The sequence below is a fragment of the Rana temporaria genome, chromosome 3, assembly GCF_905171775.1.
Source record: "Rana temporaria chromosome 3, aRanTem1.1, whole genome shotgun sequence".
In the NCBI taxonomy this organism is placed as follows: domain Eukaryota; kingdom Metazoa; phylum Chordata; class Amphibia; order Anura; family Ranidae; genus Rana; species Rana temporaria.
The window spans coordinates 443188511-443208314 of NC_053491.1; the positions used below are offsets into that span (position 1 = coordinate 443188511).

At 45.4% G+C, this 19804-nt stretch overlaps 1 protein-coding gene across 1 annotated transcript in view; it reads left to right on the forward strand.

Annotated features, from left to right (window-relative positions):
* The window catches only part of LOC120933334 (tetratricopeptide repeat protein 39A-like), an 83892-nt gene extending 69811 nt beyond the window's left edge, over positions 1-14081 (forward strand). The window contains exons 11-18 of the mRNA XM_040346492.1: positions 1479-1538; positions 1631-1792; positions 3654-3745; positions 3820-3940; positions 5591-5702; positions 8802-8916; positions 9008-9124; positions 13216-14081. Coding sequence (XP_040202426.1) covers positions 1479-1538; positions 1631-1792; positions 3654-3745; positions 3820-3940; positions 5591-5702; positions 8802-8916; positions 9008-9124; positions 13216-13336 — 900 coding nt within the window. The 3' untranslated portion in view covers positions 13337-14081. The remainder of the gene's footprint in view (positions 1-1478; positions 1539-1630; positions 1793-3653; positions 3746-3819; positions 3941-5590; positions 5703-8801; positions 8917-9007; positions 9125-13215) is intronic.
* The last annotated feature ends 5723 nt before the right edge of the window (positions 14082-19804 follow it).

The following is a 19804-nucleotide window of genomic DNA, read 5'->3' on the forward strand; positions in this document are numbered from 1 at the left end:
GCTATGAATGTGCCCCTAAGGCACGCCTTAAACGCATCCCATCCCTCCACAGTGACACCTCCCAACCCGTTATCCACGAAATATTGTTCTATCTGTAGTCCTCTTTTGGTGGTATTTGATCACCTTTGCGGTTTTTATTTTTTGCGCTATAAACAAAAATAGAGCGTCAATTTAAAAAAAAATGCAATATTTTTTACTTTTTGCTTTAATAAATATCCCCCAAAAATATATCCCCCTATTGTCTTTCCTGGTTGCCCCCCCCTAATTGTCTTTCCTGGTTGCCCCCCCCCTATTGTCTTTCCTGGTTGCCCCCCCCTATTGTCTTTCCTGGTTGCCCCCCCCCCTATTGTCTTTCCTGGTTGCCCCCCCCCTATTGTCTTTCCTGGTTGCCCCCCCCTATTGTCTTTCCTGGTTGCCCCCCCTATTGTCTTTTCTGGTTGCCCCCCCTATTGTCTTTCCTTGTTGCCCCCCCTATTGTCTTTCCTTGTTGCCCCCCCTAATTGTCTTTCCTGGTTGCCCCCCCTAATTGTCTTTCCTGGTTGCCCCCCCCTATTGTCTTTCCTGGTTCCCCCCCCCTATTGTCTTTCCTGGTTCCCCCCCTATTGTCTTTCCTGGTTGCCCCCCCCTATTGTCTTTCCTGGTTGCCCCCCCCTTTTGTATTTCCTGGTTCCCCCCCCCCCCTTTTGTCTTTCCTGGTTGCCCCACCCCTATTGTCTTTCCTGGTTGCCCCCCCCCCCCAATTGTCTTTCCTGGTTCCCCCCCCCTATTGTCTTTCCTGGTTGCCCCCCCCCCCTATTGTCTTTCCTGGTTGCCCCCCCCCTATTGTCTTTCCTGGTTGCCCCCCCTATTGGCTTTCCTGGTTGCCCCCCCCACTATTGTCTTCCCTGGTTGCCCCCCCCCCACTATTGTCTTCCCTGGTTGCCCCCCCCACTATTGTCTTCCCTGGTTGCTCCCCCCCTATTGTCTTCCCTGGTTGCTCCCCCCCTATTGTCTTCCCTGGTTGCTCCCCCCCTATTGTCTTCCCTGGTTGCTCCCCCCCTATTGTCTTCCCTGGTTGCTCCCCCCCTATTGTCTTCCCTGGTTGCTCCCCCCCCCTATTTTCTTCCCTGGTTGCCCCCCCCCCCTATTGTCTTCCCTGGTTGCTCCCCCCCTATTGTCTTCCCTGGTTGCTCCCCCCCCTATTGTCTTCCCTGGTTGCCCCCCCCCCTATTGTCTTCCCTGGTTGCCCCCCCCCCCTTTTGTCTTTCCTGGTTGCCCCCCCCCCCCTATTGTCTTTCCTGATTGCCCCCCCCTATTGTCTTTCCTGATTGCCCCCCCTATTGTCTTTCCTGATTGCCCCCCCCCCATTGTCTTTCCTGATTGCCCCCCTATTGTCTTTCCTGGTTGCTCCCCCCCTATTGTCTTCCCTGGTTACCCCTAGGCCGCCTTTGCTGGTTGCTCCCAGAATGTCTTCCATTATCTCTTGTCTTTTTTCACAGAGTGCGATCTTCTTGTTCTTTGCTGGAAGAATAGAGGAAATTAAAGGCAATGTTGATGAGGTAAGAGACCTGATGAAATATCCTAATCCTATAATCTTATACACACTGTTATGTGTTGTGTACAGCTCATTTTACTCCTTTCACTCTGACAGGCCATCCACTGGTTTGAAGATGGTTGTTCAGCTCAGCAGTCCTGGAAGCAGTTCCACCACATGTGTTACTGGGAGCTCATGTGGTGCTATGCCTATAAAGGGATGTGGAAGGTGGCTTATTTCTACGCAGATCTTCTGAGTAAAGAAAACCGTTGGTCCAAGGTAATGACAACAACCTCTTCATCTGTTCAACTGATGAGCTGAGCCAAGAGAACCCAACTCTCACCTCCTGTGGGTTTAAAAAAAAAAAAAACTACTATTATAGTGTTCTATTATGGAGTTGACCATACCATGTCGAAACAAAATATTTAAGGAGAAAATAATCGAGATTTTTTGTTTAGAGGGTAGATGGATTAGAACCAGGCCTTTTTTTTAATTGGAACTTGGTGGCACTCAGTTCCACCACCTCTGGGTCAGTGCCTCTGCTCCCTGCTGACCACTATTACTTGAAAACACAAAAGTCTGGCTTCTATGCTTACAAGTGGCAGTTTGTTCCACAACAGCTCCCACAGATCAGATGTCCTGAGTGGCTCCCACTGAGTGAAGGATGGGGACAAGGGAGATGCAGGTACACAGGGTGCAGTGCAAATGCCAACATCACCACTGGATGATCTCCCCACATGTGAGAGAGGTGGAGCCAACTACAGTATGCAGGGAGAAACTAGAGCTGGCTGGGTGCTTTAGCTTGATGCAGCAAAAAAAAAAAGACGTGGAACATGGTGGAGCTTTTAAGAAGATGTGGGCAGTAGAGGGAGGTTGCATGCAGAGGTCAGAGCTGAAGAGGGGTAAATGTGAGAGGTGGATGGGGGGTGCAGCTGTGGAAGAAGGCTGAATTCTGCACTCTGTGTGTAGCGCACCCCTGAACCCTGCACTATTTACATAGCACACCCTGAACTCTGCGATCTGTGTGTAACCCCGTCCCTGAACTCTGCACTCTGTGTGTAGCGCACCCCTGAACCCTGCACTATTTACATAGCACACCCTGAACTCTGCAGTCTGTGTGTAACCCCGTCCCTGAACTCTGCACTCTGTGTGTAGCGCACCCCTGCACTATTTACATAGCACACCCTGAACTCTGCAGTCTGTGAGTAACCCCGTCCCTGAACTCTGCACTCTGTGTGTAGCGCACCCCTGCACTATTTACATAGCACACCCTGAACTCTGCAGTCTGTGAGTAACCCCGTCCCTGAACTCTGCACTCTGTGTGTAGCGCACCCCTGAACCCTGCACTATTTACATAGCACACCCTGAACTCTGCGGTCTGTGTGTAACCCCGTCCCTGAACTCTGCACTCTGTGTGTAGAGCACCCCTCAACCCTGCACTATTTACATAGCACACCCTGAACTCTGCAGTCTGTGCGTAACCCCGTCCCTGAACTCTGCACTCTGTACATAATGCACTTCTGGTATTTAATGACCCTATTAAGACCCTCCCACGGTTAGTGAAATTTGACCACACCCACTATTTGATGCGGTTTGGAGGGTGTGTGTAAGGGATGGGGACGTGACATGACGGTAGGTTGTAATTGAGTTGTTTTACCTATTTTTTCTGATAAAAAAAGCCCTGATTAGAACACCTGTCAGGTTTTATTGCTGTCTGTGCCCCTGTTTGGAAGACTTACCCTCTCTATTTGTCCTGTTTATCATTATCATTGAAAGTAAAAGAAAATCCCAAATTTTGGGCTGTTCCCAAAATACAATGTAATAGAGGGGGAATATTCCAATGGGGACTATTCCAAGGGGGTCCTTGCAGGAATTGCCTCTCATATTCCAATGGGGTCCTTGCAGGAATTGCCTCTCACTTCCTGTTTTCGCTACGGGAATGGAAGTGAGGGGAAATCTCCTCAATGGGACACAGATGGCAAAAAGTTTACAGGGGCTAGAGCCCTCCCTTGCTCTGTCCAAAATGAGCAAAATCAAAATTTGCCTAAAGTTCTACTTTAATGAGGAAAATATTTAACAGATGTCCTTTCCTTCCCCTTTAATCGCTGCCTTTAACACGTGTCCTCCTGCTCTGCCCCAGGCTATGTATGTGTACATGAAGGCCGCTTTTCTCAGTATGCTGCCTGTGGACGAGCCGCGACCATTTGGAGAGAGTGAGATAGAATTGTTCAGGTAAGGAACTGTCAGTCCATTGTTAGTAACAGTCTGATTAGTATCATTGAACATCAACTCACTATTGTCTGCAGACTGGTACCTACATTGAAAAAGAAAATAGCAGGAAAATCGCCACCTACAGAAAAATTTGCCAACAGGAAAGCGAGAAGATACCAGTCCAAGGACCCTGTCCTGTTACCGGTTCCTGCACTGGTATGTGACTGGTTTTTGTGCACGTCAATGGGCTTTTTGTGAAACTGACAGAAAGAAACCTAGATCTGTTGCCTATACTGCCTACATTAGACTGCCCAGTTGTTATGCAAGTGCAGAATACCCCTATTTTATACAAGTTGTTTGTTAGGTGCAGCAACAAACTTTTGGAGTCCTAAAGGCAACGAATGCAGATCAACAGTATTCATGTTTAAATTCAATCCTGATTAGTGATGTATTGTGCAGACTTGGGTTGGGATATATAGAGTGGGGATCGAAAGTTTGGGCACCCCAGGTAAAAATTTGTATTAATGTGCATAACAAAGCCAAGGAAAGATGGTCAAATATCCAAAAGGCATCAAATTACAGATTAGACATTCTTATAATATGTCAAAAAAAGTTAGATTTTATTTCCATCATTTACACTTTCAAAATTACAGAAAACAAAAAAATTTCGTCTGCAAAAGTTTGGGCACCCTGCAGAGTTAATATCTTGTACTGCCCCCTTTGGCAAGTATCACAGCTTGTAAACGCTTTTTGTAGCCAGCCAAGAGTCTTTCCATTCTTGTTTGAGGTATCTTTGCCCATTCTTCCTTACAAAAGTCTTCCAGATTTCTGGGCTGTCTGTCACGCACTGCTCTTTTAAGGTCTATCCATAGATTTTCAATTAGGTTGAGGTCAGGAGATTATGAAGGCCATGGCAAAACCTTCAGTTTACGCCTCTTGATGTAATCCCCCGTGGATTTTGAGGTGTGTTTAGGATCATTATTCATTTGTAGAAGCCATCCTCTCTTTAACTTCAGCTTTTTCACAGATGGCATCAAGTTACCATCCAAAATTTGCTGAAATTTTATTGAATCCATTTTTCCTTCTACTCGTGAAATGTTCCCTGTGCCACTGGCTGCAATACAACCCCAAAGCATGATTGATCCACCCCCATGCTTAACAGTTGGACAGAGGTTCTTTTCATTAAATTCTGTGCCCTTTCTTCTCCAAACGTACCTTTGCTCATTCCGGCCAAAAAGTTCTATTTTAACCTCATTGGTCCACAGAACTTGTTTCCAAAATGCATCAGGCTTGTCTCTATGTTCATTTGCAAAGTTCAAACGCTGATTTTTGTGGTGAGAGCGTAGAAGAGGTTTTCTTCTGATGACTCTTCCATGAAGACCATATTTGTACAAGTATATGAATCTGTGGACACACTGACTGAACCATATACCAGTAAAGCAGATTACATAATTTCATAAAGATGTAAAAAACGGACTCCTGACCCCACAATGGGAGGGGGAGGAGAAGACAGAGGACAGGTTTTTTAGAAAATTAAAGAGGGGTAAATGGCACAGCACAATAAATACGACATCCCCTGAAAATAAGCCCTAGTGCGTGTTTTGTAACCAAAATTAATATAAGACCCGTTCTTATTTTCGGGGGAACACGGTAGTTGCTAATAAAGGAAGTTTCGGTGCCCCAAACCAGGTGCCAAGCTAGGAATAAATGGCATTGGGTCAAAGACTAAGCTCAGCCTGAGAGTGCGCCCTAACCTTACAGAACACATTTTTGGTAAAAGATTGAACTGTTGGATAAGAGGCACCATGTATACCCATGACTTATCAGAGTTCTAGAATCCTATAAATGCTGTTCTTTGCTCTCTAGGAGATGATGTACCTATGGAATGGATTTTCCGTACTTGGAAAAGACGCCAAGCTTACAGAAGACACTCTGAATACACTTTGTGTGGCCGAGAACCATCTTCTACAAGAGCCGGGTAACATGAGAAATATGTCTTATCTTAACAGGGGGTCTAAGGTGGCCAAACACATTGGATGGCAAGAAAACAGATGGGTTGTGTGAAGACCTAATGTCTATGGGGTACATGCAGACAACACCAGCTTGGGGCTCCTCAGATAAACTGGTTACTTTTTGCAATCTCTATTATTTTCTCTGGAATAAGTCAACCCTGGAGATGTTTGCTGAACCTGTCCCCCATCCTGCTTCATAGACCTGAACACAATCACCCAATCTGACAGTTTGCATTTAGGCACATGCTAGATGCCTGAAGGCAGTTGCGTCATATCCGCAATTCCGGGTTTTCCCACTTCTGTTTGTTTCTAATATACAAATAAATGTAACCGGTGACTTTGCCTTGTGAATATCCTAAGAAAATGAGTCCGATATGCTTAAAGTAATTGTAAACGATCACCTTGTAAAACAACCTATTGAATTTAAAATAGAAATGAAAGGGAAAACAGTTATGTATAGATATGAAAAACATTAGAAACACTTTTTCCCTTTTTTAGAAGTAGTCATATTCTTTTTGTCCTCAACTGCATGAGAGCTGGGAGGGGGAGAAACAGCAGTACACCGATCTTCCCAGTGAAAGGCTGTGCAGGGGGGAGCATGTCAGGAGAAGTCTAAACATTGCAGGAGAGCAGGCTGAGTTCCCAGCACAGCCAGAGCACTGACCACAGTGTGCTCTCCTTCTTAGTGTGGTCAGTTATTAAAGGGGTGTTCCAGTCATTTTTTATGTTTATTAAAAGTCAGCAGCTACAAAAAGTGTTGCTGCTGGCTTTTAATAAACATACACTCACCTGCTCCACGTTCCAGCGACGCCCCGGCCGGGGCTCCACTCCTCCCCCCCCCTCTCCGGCCCCTCTCATTCCAAGTGTGGGCACCCGGGCGTGAAAGCTTTCGGCTTCACGGCCGGGCACCCACTGTGCATGCGCGAGCGTCACTGCGCATGCGCGAGTGGCGCCACGCCATCCGATTGGACAGGCGATCGCATGGAACCTGTCAAGTGTCCCAGGCGATCGTCTACAGGGAGGGGCTGCAGAAAGGCGATTAGGCTATTCGCCTTATCAGCCCCTCAGCGGAAGGATGAAGTGGGACAGGAAGTCCCTCTCCTCCTGAAGCCCCCACTCCCCCCCCCAAAAAAAATGACATGCCAAATGTGGCATGTAAGGGGGCGAGGAGTGGATTAAGCGGAAGTTCCACTTTTGGGTGGAACTCTGCTTTAATAGGAAAGCAGAGGGACTGGCAGGAACACCAGGGATTTCACATAAAGGAAGCAATACTTTTTCGTACATGGTACAGCGGCCGCATATCAGGAATATGAAATGTTGGATTAACATATTATTTAAGTTTTTCAAATGCTGAAAATACAACCTAAAATTTGTGTGGTGATGTCCAATGGTCAAAGTAGTTGTCAGAGATTAAAAATACAAGACAGCCTAATGGGTGGTGAGATCGCAGGGAGTAATAAAAGCTGCTTTTTGCTATTGGGACAAGGTAAGAGAGAAAAAAAAGAATTCCTGGACATAATCTAGAGGTAATAGTCTGAATATAGAACTAGGTTATTCAAATCCGATGACAGACCTAAAGTGCATCAAATAGGTGCAGCACAATCAAAATCAAATACATTATATATTTTTTTTTTAAATAACAAACATGTTATACATACCGCTTCTGTGCAAGGGTTTTGCAAAGAGTGGCCCCGATCTCCCTATTCTGGGGTCCCCCCGTGGCGCTCCTGGCTCCTCCTCCTTCTCGAGTGCCCCCACGGAGAGCTGCTTTCCCTTGGGGCACTAGTACGGCCGTGCTCCCGGGTCCTTCTGCTGTGTTCATTGACACAGACAGCAGGACTCCGCCCTGCCCCCAGTTTCACTGGATTTGATTGACAGCAGTGGGAGCCAATGGCTTCCGCTGCTATCAATCTGTCCAATGAGGACCCAAGACAGCGTCTGGATCTGGTGTGCTCATGCTCGTCGCTGGAACGATCTGGTTCAGGTAAGAAAAAGGGGGGCAGCTGCAGCACAAAAGGTTGTTCACCTTAATGCACAGAATGTATTAAAGGGGTTGTAAACCCTCAAGGTTTTTCACTTTAAGTCATTATTGTGATAACAAAAATGTCAGATGAAGAAGCTCATGAAGTGGGCGCAACGCGTACGGTAGGGTTAGGAGGGGAGCAGGAATTTAGCCTGAAGCCTGGGACTTTGATGTAGACATTTTTGTTATCACAATAATGATTTAAAGCGGAGTTCCGCCGAAAAAAAATTCAAAGTCAGCAGCTACAAATACTGCAGCTGCTGACTTTTAATATATGGACAACTTGCCTGTCCAGGGCACCCGCTATGTCGCCACCCAAAGCCAATCTGTCCCTCGGCTTTAGGGTGGAGGCGCCACCATCTTTGGTAAGGGAATCAGGAAGTGAAGCCTTGCGGCTTCACTTCCTGGTTCCCTACTGCGCATGTGCGAGTTCACTTGTTCCTGCTGTCTTCTGGGACCTGTGTGTCTTCCAGAAGACAGCGGGGGGGAAGGAGGAGGGGCCAGAAATGGCATTGATCTATGCCTGGAAGTGGGAGCAAATACCTGTATTACACAGGTATCTGACCCCCCCGAAAGGTGCCAAATGTGACACCGGAGGGGGGAGGAATTCGAAAAGCGGAAGTTTTATTTTTGGGTGGAACTCCGCTTTAACCTGATTTGGTTTTTGTCATTTATATGATTTTTGATTGCGCTGCACTTATCTGATGCACTTTAATATTGTTTGAGTGGACACACTTTGATAGTGTTGGCAGCAGTCATCGTTTTGCCTGATTTAGCACAAGATATTAGCATATCCAATACAGTTTAGAAATTGTTTGTGCTGATTATATTTTATTATACACTATAACAGACATAATCATTCACATGAATGGCCATGTCATGCAACTAGCCATTCAGAGTGCTAGAAAACCTTTATGGATCAGAGAAGCACAGTAGTCTCACATATGCCAATGTGGTTTGCCCTGCAGTAAAATCTTCTATGCTGCCGACTGTGTATTACATGCACTTTTTTTTCTCTTGAACTTGCTTTTTTTTCTGGCAGCCAACGAGTACACGGAGGACGACCACTGCTCCATCCTTCTGCTGAAAGGTTTGTGTCTGAGACATCGAGGGAGGTTGGCACAGGCTGAGCAATGCTTCACTCACATCAGCCAGAGGTGAGCAGTCTGGTATAGACACATTATAGTGGGACACAGATGTCTATGTATCAATTGATGAGCCCCAATTGATTTCTGATCTCCTTTTCAGCGAGAAGACGATAAAATATGATCATCATTTGGTTCCCAACTCCCTGCTGGAGCTGAGCCTCCTCTACATACAGCAGCGCAGGGGGGAAGATGCCATTCCAGTTCTACGTCGTGCCAAGTATGTAAAATACTGATAATATTAAGCTATATAGCTTTAGATTGGAGGTATATTTCCATCCAACAAACAGTATTTGACTTTATGCTGTAGGAGAAGTAGGGCTAAAGCTCCTTTGGCCATAATTCTCTTGTGAATCAAAGGAGTGCACTTAGTTCTGCTCTCCTGTGACCCAGATTCAGCCGACGCCACAGACTCACTCTCCAGAGATGGCTCTGCTGCTCAGTGTGTGAAGCTGACGTTTGCAACTGACTGCAGAGAGAGAGGAGCTGTCAGAATTCAGCGGTGATGTCGGGGGTACCAGGGGGGGGCGGGACCCACCAGCTATCAAACACCAGCCAATGGGATGGGATCTGGGTGGGCTGCTACGTGTATGTGGCCATGCCCCCTTTCCAAAGCTGCCAAATTATTGGCTGGTGTTAGCTGCAGGGCCCTGCCCACCCCTTGGCCCGCCCATCCCAACAACACTGCTGAATTCTGATAGCTGGTCTCTCTCTGCATTCAGTTACATATAGTGTGAAACCTGTCAGTGCCAATCGGTGGCAACCAGTGTCATCTGCCAAAAAAAGAAATATCGGCCTAAAATATCGGCCGCAAAAATCTGCATCATATATCGGCCATTGGCCGCCCCGATTTCTAAATATCGGCATCGGCCAGAGAAAAACCCATATCGGTCGACCTCTACCCACCATACAATTTTGCAGAAATCCCACTAACCAGCCTTGTCGGAGGTGATGAGATACATATCAGGAAGTCTCGTGGAACAGAAAGCATAACATTTAACAAAAGGTTAAAACTAGTTTGTTACAGTAAGAGGCAAGGTCAACTATCCGCCCCAGACCTTATCAAATTTGAGAAGCGCCCCCCTGTTCAGATATGTGGCTTTATAAAAGGATAGGCCTCTATTCACTGAAACCTTCCAGGACTCTACCGATGGAGGAGTAGAACTCTTCCAAGACAGAATTATGTGTTTTCTAGCATGAAAAAATAATAGTAAGTGTAGTGCCCCCTTACTTTCAGTATGGGCACTACGCTAAAGTTAGTGGGGAATGGGAGAGTTATTTTGCTCCCATTCACAATTTGCTAAATTTGGGCTGCTGTCATTCCTGAACTGTCCTGTAGGTCAGTCTGCGCTCCAGGGATGTAGTTCCCATCCCTGGGCGGCAGTTGGCGCTAGAGGGGTTCTGGCAGAGCCGCTTTTCCCCAGCAGCCAATTGGAGGAGTTTTCCCTCGCGGGGCATGCTGGGGGAGAGTATATTTGTGGCAGACGCCATGTTCTTTGGTTCTTTTTCTTCGCAGGTTCCAGGTGCGGCACCCACCTTCAGGGTGTGCGCATCCAACGGACCCCGACGATGGCCTACCAGGCCGGGGTCATATGCTACGCGGAGTTCCATGTTGCTTAAAGGGGCCCCAGTGACATACTGGGTCCCCAATTCTATTGAGAAGATCCCAGGCTGGGTGCCGCTCGATTGGGGGATCGGCTTGAGGAGAACCCGGAGGCAGGTTGTCCAATAGGGCTTGAACGAACCATCGGGGATCTGGTGACCGGAATGTTGACAGGTACACTATTGCTGTCATCCGGTGACCTATGCTTAATCTACTGGGAGGATTCGCTCAATCTCAATCTGTCCATTTAGCTAATTCAAGTAATAGGCCTGTGGCAGAGGCCCTAGAGCCAGGTCTGTGGCAGAGGCCTGTTCCTCCCAGCAACCTAAAGTGACACTTCGGCTGCCAGGCTCGTGACCAGAGTCTGTCCGGGGGCACTTCACCCACTCTGGCTAGAGTGGCGACGAATTGCAATTGATACTACTGAGAGCAGGATTGCTCGGCTCATATCCAGGCCTGATACTGCAAAGTTCTCTCTTGCTTCATCGACCTTTCTCTCCTCATTTGATGTTGATGTTGGCCATGTTGGGCCTGGAAATAAAGCATTTGAAAACCTTTATTCAATGACTGTACATTCGCTCACTGCTGACTGGACATTCGCTCACTACTCTAAGCTACTCTACTGCTCAACTACACCCCTAGACAACACTGAAAGGTAACTTAATATGCCGATCCCAACAACAAACCAGCGGCTCCTGAGGGGGTAGCGCTACATAAGGAAGGTCCGTATAGCTGTAGTAGGGGCCAAATCATCCACCAACTTTATAGAAGGACTTTGAGAGATAGTTGTCACCTCCTGTACACCAATTAAAATATCCTTCCAGTGATTCTGTATGTCTTTATTAGCATGGAGACAGGAACTAAATACAAACAAGTGCACTGAGACAGACAGTACATTTTCATATCATAGAATACACATTATACCACTATAATACTACACTGCCACCTGCTGCATAGATGAGCATAATGCATACAGTATTTAGTTCACAGTACTTTACATTACATGCTGTTGCTCTTCCAACAATATGAAGTCAAATTTAGGTGTTTATACTGCTTGTGTGTGTATATATATATTATAGATTTAAACAAGGTACATTAAGGTTTGCAGGCACATGTGACTCTCCTGCCTTTATTTAAAAATAAAATGATAATAATACAATAATAAACACACTGGCCCAGATTCGGGTACATTTGCGCGATATTTGCGGGGGAGCAGGGCAACGATTTATGCCCTGCGCCCCCGCAAATATTTTGCGCTGCCCTCGATTCACGGAGCAGTAGCTCCATAAATTGCGAGGGCGCGCCGGCAAAATTGCCCGGCGTAAGCGCGCGCAATGTAAATGATCCTGCCGGGGGCGGGAATCATTTAAATTAGGCGCGCTCCCGCGCCGAGCGTACAGCGCATGCTCCGTCGGGAAACTTTCCCGACGTGCATTGCGGCAAATGACGTCGCAAGGACGTCATTTGCTTCAAAGTGAACGTGAATGGCATCCAGCGCCATTCACGAATCACTTACGCAAACGACGTGAAATTCAAATTTCACGTAGCGGGAGCGGCGGCTATACTTTAGCATTGGCTGCCCCTACTATTAGAAGGGGCAGCCTTGCGCTAAAGTTGCCGTACGGAAACTCCGTACCTGGCTTGCGCGGGGCCCGCGCAAGATTGTGAATCAGTTGGTAGTATGCAATTTGCATAATACACGCTGATCACAATGGGAGCGCCCCCTAGCGGCACACGCAAGAATGCAGCCTAAAATCTGCGAGGCATAAGAGCCTTATGCCGCGCAGATTTTAGGCTGCAGTCGGTGTAACGAGGTTCCTGAATCAGGAGCACTCGTTACACAGGAGCAAGTAAGCAATTGCGCCGTGTAACTTATGGTTACACGGACGCAATTGCTTCTTGAATCTGGGCCACTAATCCTAACCCAAATTAAAAAAATTATTAATAATAATAATACATTTTTTTCTTTGTTCAGGTTTGGATGTTTATTATTTTATTATTAAAAATAATTTAATATATATTTTTTTAAGGTTAGGGATTATTTATTCATTTGTTACTACATAGTATTATTTTGTTTATTTATGATGATTTTTAGTTATTTGTGTATTTATTTTCTATTTATTCATTTATTATTACAATTTTTTTTTTTTTACATTTGAGTAGATAATGGTGCAAATCGCACATTTACATAATTTTTTATGGGAGTAAAAATGCACCAAGAATGCAAAAATCTGCCCAATTTAAACTACAAAAAAAAAGCGCTAGAACCTTTTTCGAGCTTCAGGCAACTTGGAGTGGAGATGTAAACCATCTCCATAGAGAATACTGTATTTATTGGCGTATAACACGCACCCTAACTTTAAGAGGGAAGTTTCAGGGAAAAAACTTTACACCGCCCCCTGCGTAAAACACGCAGGCACAGTTTACCCTCTATTTTCAGGGTAAAAAAGTGAGTGTTTTACGCCAATAAATACAGTAGTTGATTATTGTTTCCTCCCGCGTTTTGGAACGTCAAGCTACAAATTGCTAAGGTGTGAATGGGGCCTTAAAGGTGATCTTTTGTGCTTCGAGATACTGAAATATTATCACCGTAGTACCCGCTACTAAATGTTGATGGTCTATTTCTTGTACACTTTGAGCCCACAGATGTCCATGCAAAAGTGAAATATCTATTTTTAATGGAGGTGAACTTTTAATTTTTCTTTCAGGAACGACTACAAGAATTACTCCATGGAATCCCGCACCCTCTTCAGGATACATGCAGCTTTGTCTAAGCTCAAAGCACCAGACTCCGAGGATAACAGTGTAGACGGAGCCAGCCTCTCCTGACCACTTGTTGGGGGACTCACACTAAGCATTTAGGAATAATGATGAATTGTGTCTGCATAGTTTACCTGTGTAATATTTTAATGCCTACTGGCCGGTAAGGCAAACATTGTATTATTGTCACGCTTTCTTCTGGCCATTCTGGGCAAAGTGAAAGGGTCGCTTAAAGCTGAATTCTAGGTATGGAAATTTTACATTAGTCCAGCTTGGACCAGTGAAGTATCTATGTGCCAAACCTGTAGGATTGCCATGGAAGCTGGAAATCAGTGTAGTAGGCACCTGTTCCAAGTTTTCAAAGCATTGGACAAGGTACGGGATAACGTCACAATCTCCACCTTGCCCAATCAGAGAACAATTTGCATCCGTTGGGAAATTGCAAAGTGTTCTCTAAATGGTCCCGTATTGAGTAAGAGACCTGTGTGCACAATGCAGAAGCAAGGCCGCTTGGCACAGGACCTGGAAGGCAGAGGCAGTCACTGTAGTAGGGGTGCCTACTACAGTGAGTTCCAGCTTCCGTGGGATATGGCACAAAAATTGCTATATACAGACTTTAGCTTTAAGATTTAATGAATGTTGTAATGTACATTGGCTTAACATGACACTGTCCTAAAAAGGAATTGAAGATGAACAGCACTGGATAACATGCCATAGGGGTCCTGACTGAACAAGAGGAGTCGTCTTGCCTTAAAGCGGTGGTTCACCCTAATGAAACATTTTTTTTTTATAGCATTAAATTAGGCATAGTAGCGCGAGCTACAGTATGCCTGTATTGATTTTTTTTATCCCCGTACTCACTGTGCAATCCTCTATAGAAGATTCCGACTCCCCGCGGGGAATGGGCGTTCCTATCAAGAGGGAGGATGATTGACGGCCGGCTATGGCACGTCACGCTTCTCCGGAAATAGCCAAAATAGGACTCGGTGCTTCACGGCGCCTGCGCATAGTCTGTGCGCAGGCGCCGTATAGCGCCGTGAAGAGCCGAGACCTGTTCCGGCTATCTTCGGGGAGCGTGACGTGCCATAGCCGGCCGTCAATCATCCTCCCTCTTGATAGGAACGCCCTTTCCCCGCGGGGAGTCGGAATCTTCTATATAGGATTGCACAGTGAGTACGGGGATAAAAAAATCAATACAGGCATACTGTAGCTCGCGCTACTATGCCTAATTTAATGGTAAAATGTTGTTAGTGTGGGTGAACCACCGCTTTAAACGCCACAAATACCTGAACTTCCAGGTATGGAAAGAAACATCAACCCCCACACTGCACATTGCAATGTCCAGTGCCTGAGCAGCTATCAGATTTGCCAGGTGAGGGGTGTGTCTATGCTTATGTAAATACAGTAATACCTCGGATTGCGAGTAACGCCGTTAACGAGCGTTTCGCAATACGAGCTATTACTTTAGAAAAAATCCTGACTCGGTTTACAAGTGTTGTCTCGCAAAACAAGCCAGAGGTGAGGCACTGTTCGGATGCAATCGGAAAATTTTCTGTTCCTGTCTATCCGAATGGTCTCCGATTTATTTCCGAGTCTCTCCAGAGCCCCCCCCCCTCTGGCCAAATGCGGTACTGCATACAATAGAAGTCAATGTGGAACGAGTTCTCTTCGTTTCCTTTTACTTCTATGGGGAAACTCGCTTTGATATGCGAGTGCTTTGGATTACAAGCATTCTCCTGGAACAGATTATGCTCGTAATCCAAGGTTCCACTGTACTGACTTTCAGAAAGCTGGTATATGCATAGGAAATTCTGAGGGGTGCAGTGACACAGGCAGGGAATTAGTCTGGTTAAAAAAAAGTATAAATGGGCACCTTATGGTTTATGTCATCCAGCTTATGTCTTCAGTTCTTTATTTCCAATGTGGGGTTCCTTTAGTGGCCTCCGAGGACAAGGGTCTGTAACTAATGTAATAACGGATAATTACAATTTATTTGTAAAGCCAATGCAGGCTGAAAACAGAGCAATTTCTGTGGTTCAGTAAATACACAGGGTTGGTTTTCTAAAGGCAAATAGACTTTGCAAAGTGCAGTTTCTCCAGAGCTTGGTAAATGAGGTAAAGTTTCGCTTTGCAAAGAGTTGCCCAATCACGTGCAAGGAAAAAAAAAATGCATTTTTGCTTGCATGTGATTGGATGATAAAAGTTGGCGGAGCTTTTGCTCATTTTACTAAGCTCTGGAGCAACTGCACTTGCAAAATGTACAGTCTGTTTGCCTTTAGTAAACCAACCCCTTATTGTCACTAATCATTGATGGGTAGTTTTCAATATAAAAAACACGTTCAAAATATAAGCACATGCTTGCATTCCGGTCCGCGTTGGTTTTATAAATGTTGCAATGTTTTTTGCAGTTTTAATTTCGCTGTTTAAATCCAATGTCATTTCTGTATTTATTTCAATTGCGTTTCTCAAAAATAAAATAAAATATAGATTTATTGGAAAGTATTTAAACTGAACACAGTCGGGAGTTTCCTGCCTGTCGGTAATTAATCAATAGTGTGTTTGCCTGTAAATGTAATAAATTGTATAGTTTTGGATAAAGCTGTATTGTCTTTGTATTGTGACCAGACCATTGAAGTTGACTCGGCTTGTTCTGACTTTGGTGTATATTTGTTTGAACTCAGATTATAAAGGGTTTTCTAGTTACCACCGCAGACCAGAGCCTGAGGTCCAGGCTCTGGACTGTTTATTAGAACCAAAATACAAGTCTTATATACAGTAGAAGAGGAGGTCCCCCCTCCTGCTCATATTACTCTAACAATACACCTGAAACCTAATTAACATGAGCTAATAACTAATCCCTTAACCACTTAAGGACCGCCTCCTGCACATTTACGTCGGCAGAATGGCACGGCTGGGCACATGTACGTACAGGTACGTGCTGTGCTATTGTCCAGCCGTGGGTCGCGGGCGTGCGACCCGGTCCGAAGCTCCGTGACCGGCGGACCCGATCGCCGCTGGAGTCCCGCGATCGGTCCCCAGGGCTGAAGAACGGGGAGAGTTGTGTGTAAACACGGCTTCCCCATTCTTCACTGTGGCAGCGTCATCGATCGTGTGATCCCTTTAATAGGGATACATAATCGATGATGTCACACCTACAGCCACACCCCCCTACAGTTGTAAACACACTTCAGGTCACACATAACCCCATCAGCGCCCCCTTGTGGTTAACTCACAAGCTGCAACTGTCATTTTCACAATAAACAATGCATTTTAAATGCTTTTTTTGCTGTAAAAAATGACAATGGTCCCAAAAATGTGTCAAAAATGTCCGTAGTGTCCGCCATAATGTCGCAGTCACGAAAAAAATCGCTGATCGCCGGCAAACCAACCGATAAACGCTTATTGCGATATTTTTTTTTTTTTTTAACCAAAAATAGGTAGAAGAATACGTATCGGCCTAAACTGAGGAAAAAATATGTTTTTTTTATATATATTTTTGGGGGATATTTATTATAGCAAAAAGTAAAAAATATTGATTTTTTTTCAAAATTGTCGCTCTATTTTTGTTTATAGCGCAAAAAATAAAAACCGCAGAGGTGATCAAATACCACCAAAAGAAAGCTCTATTTGTGGGGAAAAAAAGAACGCCAATTTTCTTTGGGAGCCACGTCGCACAACCGCGCAATTGTCTGTTAAAGCGACGCAGTGCCGAATCGCAAAACCTGGCCGGGTCCTTTAGCTCCATTTTGGTCCGGGTCTTAAGTGGTTAAAGCAGCCGATGCGACTCCGTGCCCTCCTGAGCATTGTTATGATTAATCCGGATTTCACTACAGGTCAGACTTGTTGTCACTGAGCTTCACACAGTAGATTATACATTACCATAAGTATAAACACAGGACACCACCTCACAATAGCAGGAGCTCTAGCAAGAGTCGGCCCGTCTCCTACATTGTACAGAGGCCACTATGATCAGCTCTCTCAACTAACATGTTGAGTTCAGAATCAAACAAACCAAGAATAGTCTTTACATATATCCTGGGAGATAGTGTGGATAAATATTACTGTCCCATTTTAAGTAATCCAGGATGGCACAGAGTGACTTAGACATAAGGTTTGGCAGAGCCTTTGGAGCCACTAGGCACATGCTCAGTTTGGTGTATATTGCTAGAGTTTTGTTTTCTTGGGAGAGTGCATGTGATCAGAACAGGGCCAATCAGCACTCTCCAGACAGAGGGTCAGGTGTCCTGAAGCCTCATAGGACAGTCGGAGTAGAATAAAAACTCCTCCTACAAGCTTAAACCAGACACTGATAGAAATCACAAGACTGCTATATACTGCTGAAGAGAAAGGGTATTTAGAAGTTTATATTTACTGAAATAACTGCATTTCCGTGTTCTGTGGGAGACTAGATACAGTATAGTGAATGCAGGGTCCTGGGCTTAGTAACACTTTATGCCATTGTGAACAAGGCCTATGACTTTACTCTTAGTTAGTTGGGTCTGTGGGTGGGCCGTGTGCAGATAGGGGTGGCTAACTTGTGCCAATTGCAGTCTCTAAGTGTCAATCAGAGAGTAGGGGGCAAAGCTGCTTTCTTGCCTAGGGCCCTTATTTTTACTCAATCTGTCTCTGTAAATGTATAAAAGAAAAGTATAGTCTGCTACCCAGAAGCACACACTTTGAGTTGTTCAGGTGCGTTCTATTTTGCTCATAGCATTAGAGGTAAATATACCTGTTGATCCTGCCAGTTTGTATACAGACCTTGCATCCTGTTACAACGCCGTAGTCAGCAATTTAAATTCACTCAGCATTGTCACTTTTTTTCCCCTCATTGCTGCTGCCGCTAGAATACAGGGTTGTGCTAGCTGTGTGATGGTGCAGTCTTTCCCCCCACCAGTATAGCATTTTACACTTGAACAAAGATGCCCACACAACTGCGTCACAGCGGGTCCCACCCCTCGTACTGGGTCATTGACATAATCTCTCTCAATCAAGGCCAGTCCTGCTCCTTCTCCCCAGTGATTGGCATTCTCTTTTTTTTTTTTGTATAATCTTTATTTTCATTTTCAAGTAATATTGACAGTTGAACAGTACAACATAGCCAAAACAACCAGGGGGGGGATAGGGGGTGAGACGAGGGGGAGGGAAAGGGAAGGTGAGGAACACCGGGGGCTATGTTTAGTCCGAACACGAACAACCATTTCAACAGGGAGTAACAGCCAGCAACGATATATGAACAGAGGGGCACCTTGCCTGCCCCTCCATGTGGGCAGGCCACCCCTCCAATCTAGTGGAGGGTAGGGTGGCCAAATGCCCCAGCTCTTGGGTAGGTGCAAGTATGACTCCCTTACTGATAAGCATTTTAGATGAAACTGAGGTCCCAAGCATAGTCAAACAAACTGGAGACTGTCCCGGTAGCCCAAAAAAGGCACACCCAAGTGTCCCATGGAGACAATACATTAAAAACTAAACAAACATTCACAGCAAACAGTTAAGAAAAAGGGAGGGAAAAAGATAATTGAAATTTAGATGGGAAACAAAGAGAATGAAGGAGAAAAGAGGAGATAGTAGAAGACAAGAAGGCATACGGACCAACCCCCACCGGGTTTGCTGATGAGATGAATCCACGTTCAGGTGGAGTCTGCGGTATTTGACTGACGGTGCATCTGCACGAGTCTCCCGAAGGAGGGATCCACTAAGTAATGCCACGTCTAAACTTGAAGAGATCATGGCTGTGTCATGCAAGTGGGCTTTCCAATCTGCCCAAGTAAGGTCAAATTGCAATCCGCGAGCCAACCCTCTGCCTCCATGATCTTCCCCAGCCAGTCCTGTTCACTTGGAATAAGCAAGCTTTTCCAGTGAATTGGTATGAGTCGTTTTGCCGGGCATATTCTCTCTTAATCCTCCTTGGTGGTTGCCATAACCTTCCTCCCAGTACATAGTTAGCTAGGTTAAAAAAAGACACAAGTCCAACCATTACTATGGTGCTTGTCCCTTCCACCAGAAAACGAACAGCTTGACAAATATACAAGCAGTCTTGGCTAATGGGAGTGTGTTTAAATACCCCTGCTGGCGCCGCCGATGTAAGCCTTACATCGGTAAGGGGAAGCATTTATTCTGAAGATTTCCACACCTGAGCGTTTTTTCTCTCTTTATATCGGTGGCAGTAAAGGGGTTAAAAAACCCTCTGATTTTTCTATTTTTTTCCTACTGGTTGTAGCCCATTAGGGAGATTTCCTGCCACAGCAGAAAAAGACAATGTGCTAGATTCACAAAGAGTTACGCCGGCGTATCAGGAGATACGCCGACGTAACTCCGAATCTAAGCCCGTCGTAAGTTTAAGTGTATGCTCAAACTGAGATACACTTAAACCTAGCTAAGATACAACGGCCTGCACCGTCGTATCTTAGGGTGCAATTTTTCCGCTGGCCGCTAGGTGGCGCTTCCGTTGATTTCGGCATAGAATATGTAAATGACTAGATACGCCGATTCACGAACGTACGCTTGCCTGTCGCAGTAAAGATACGCCGTTTCTGTAAG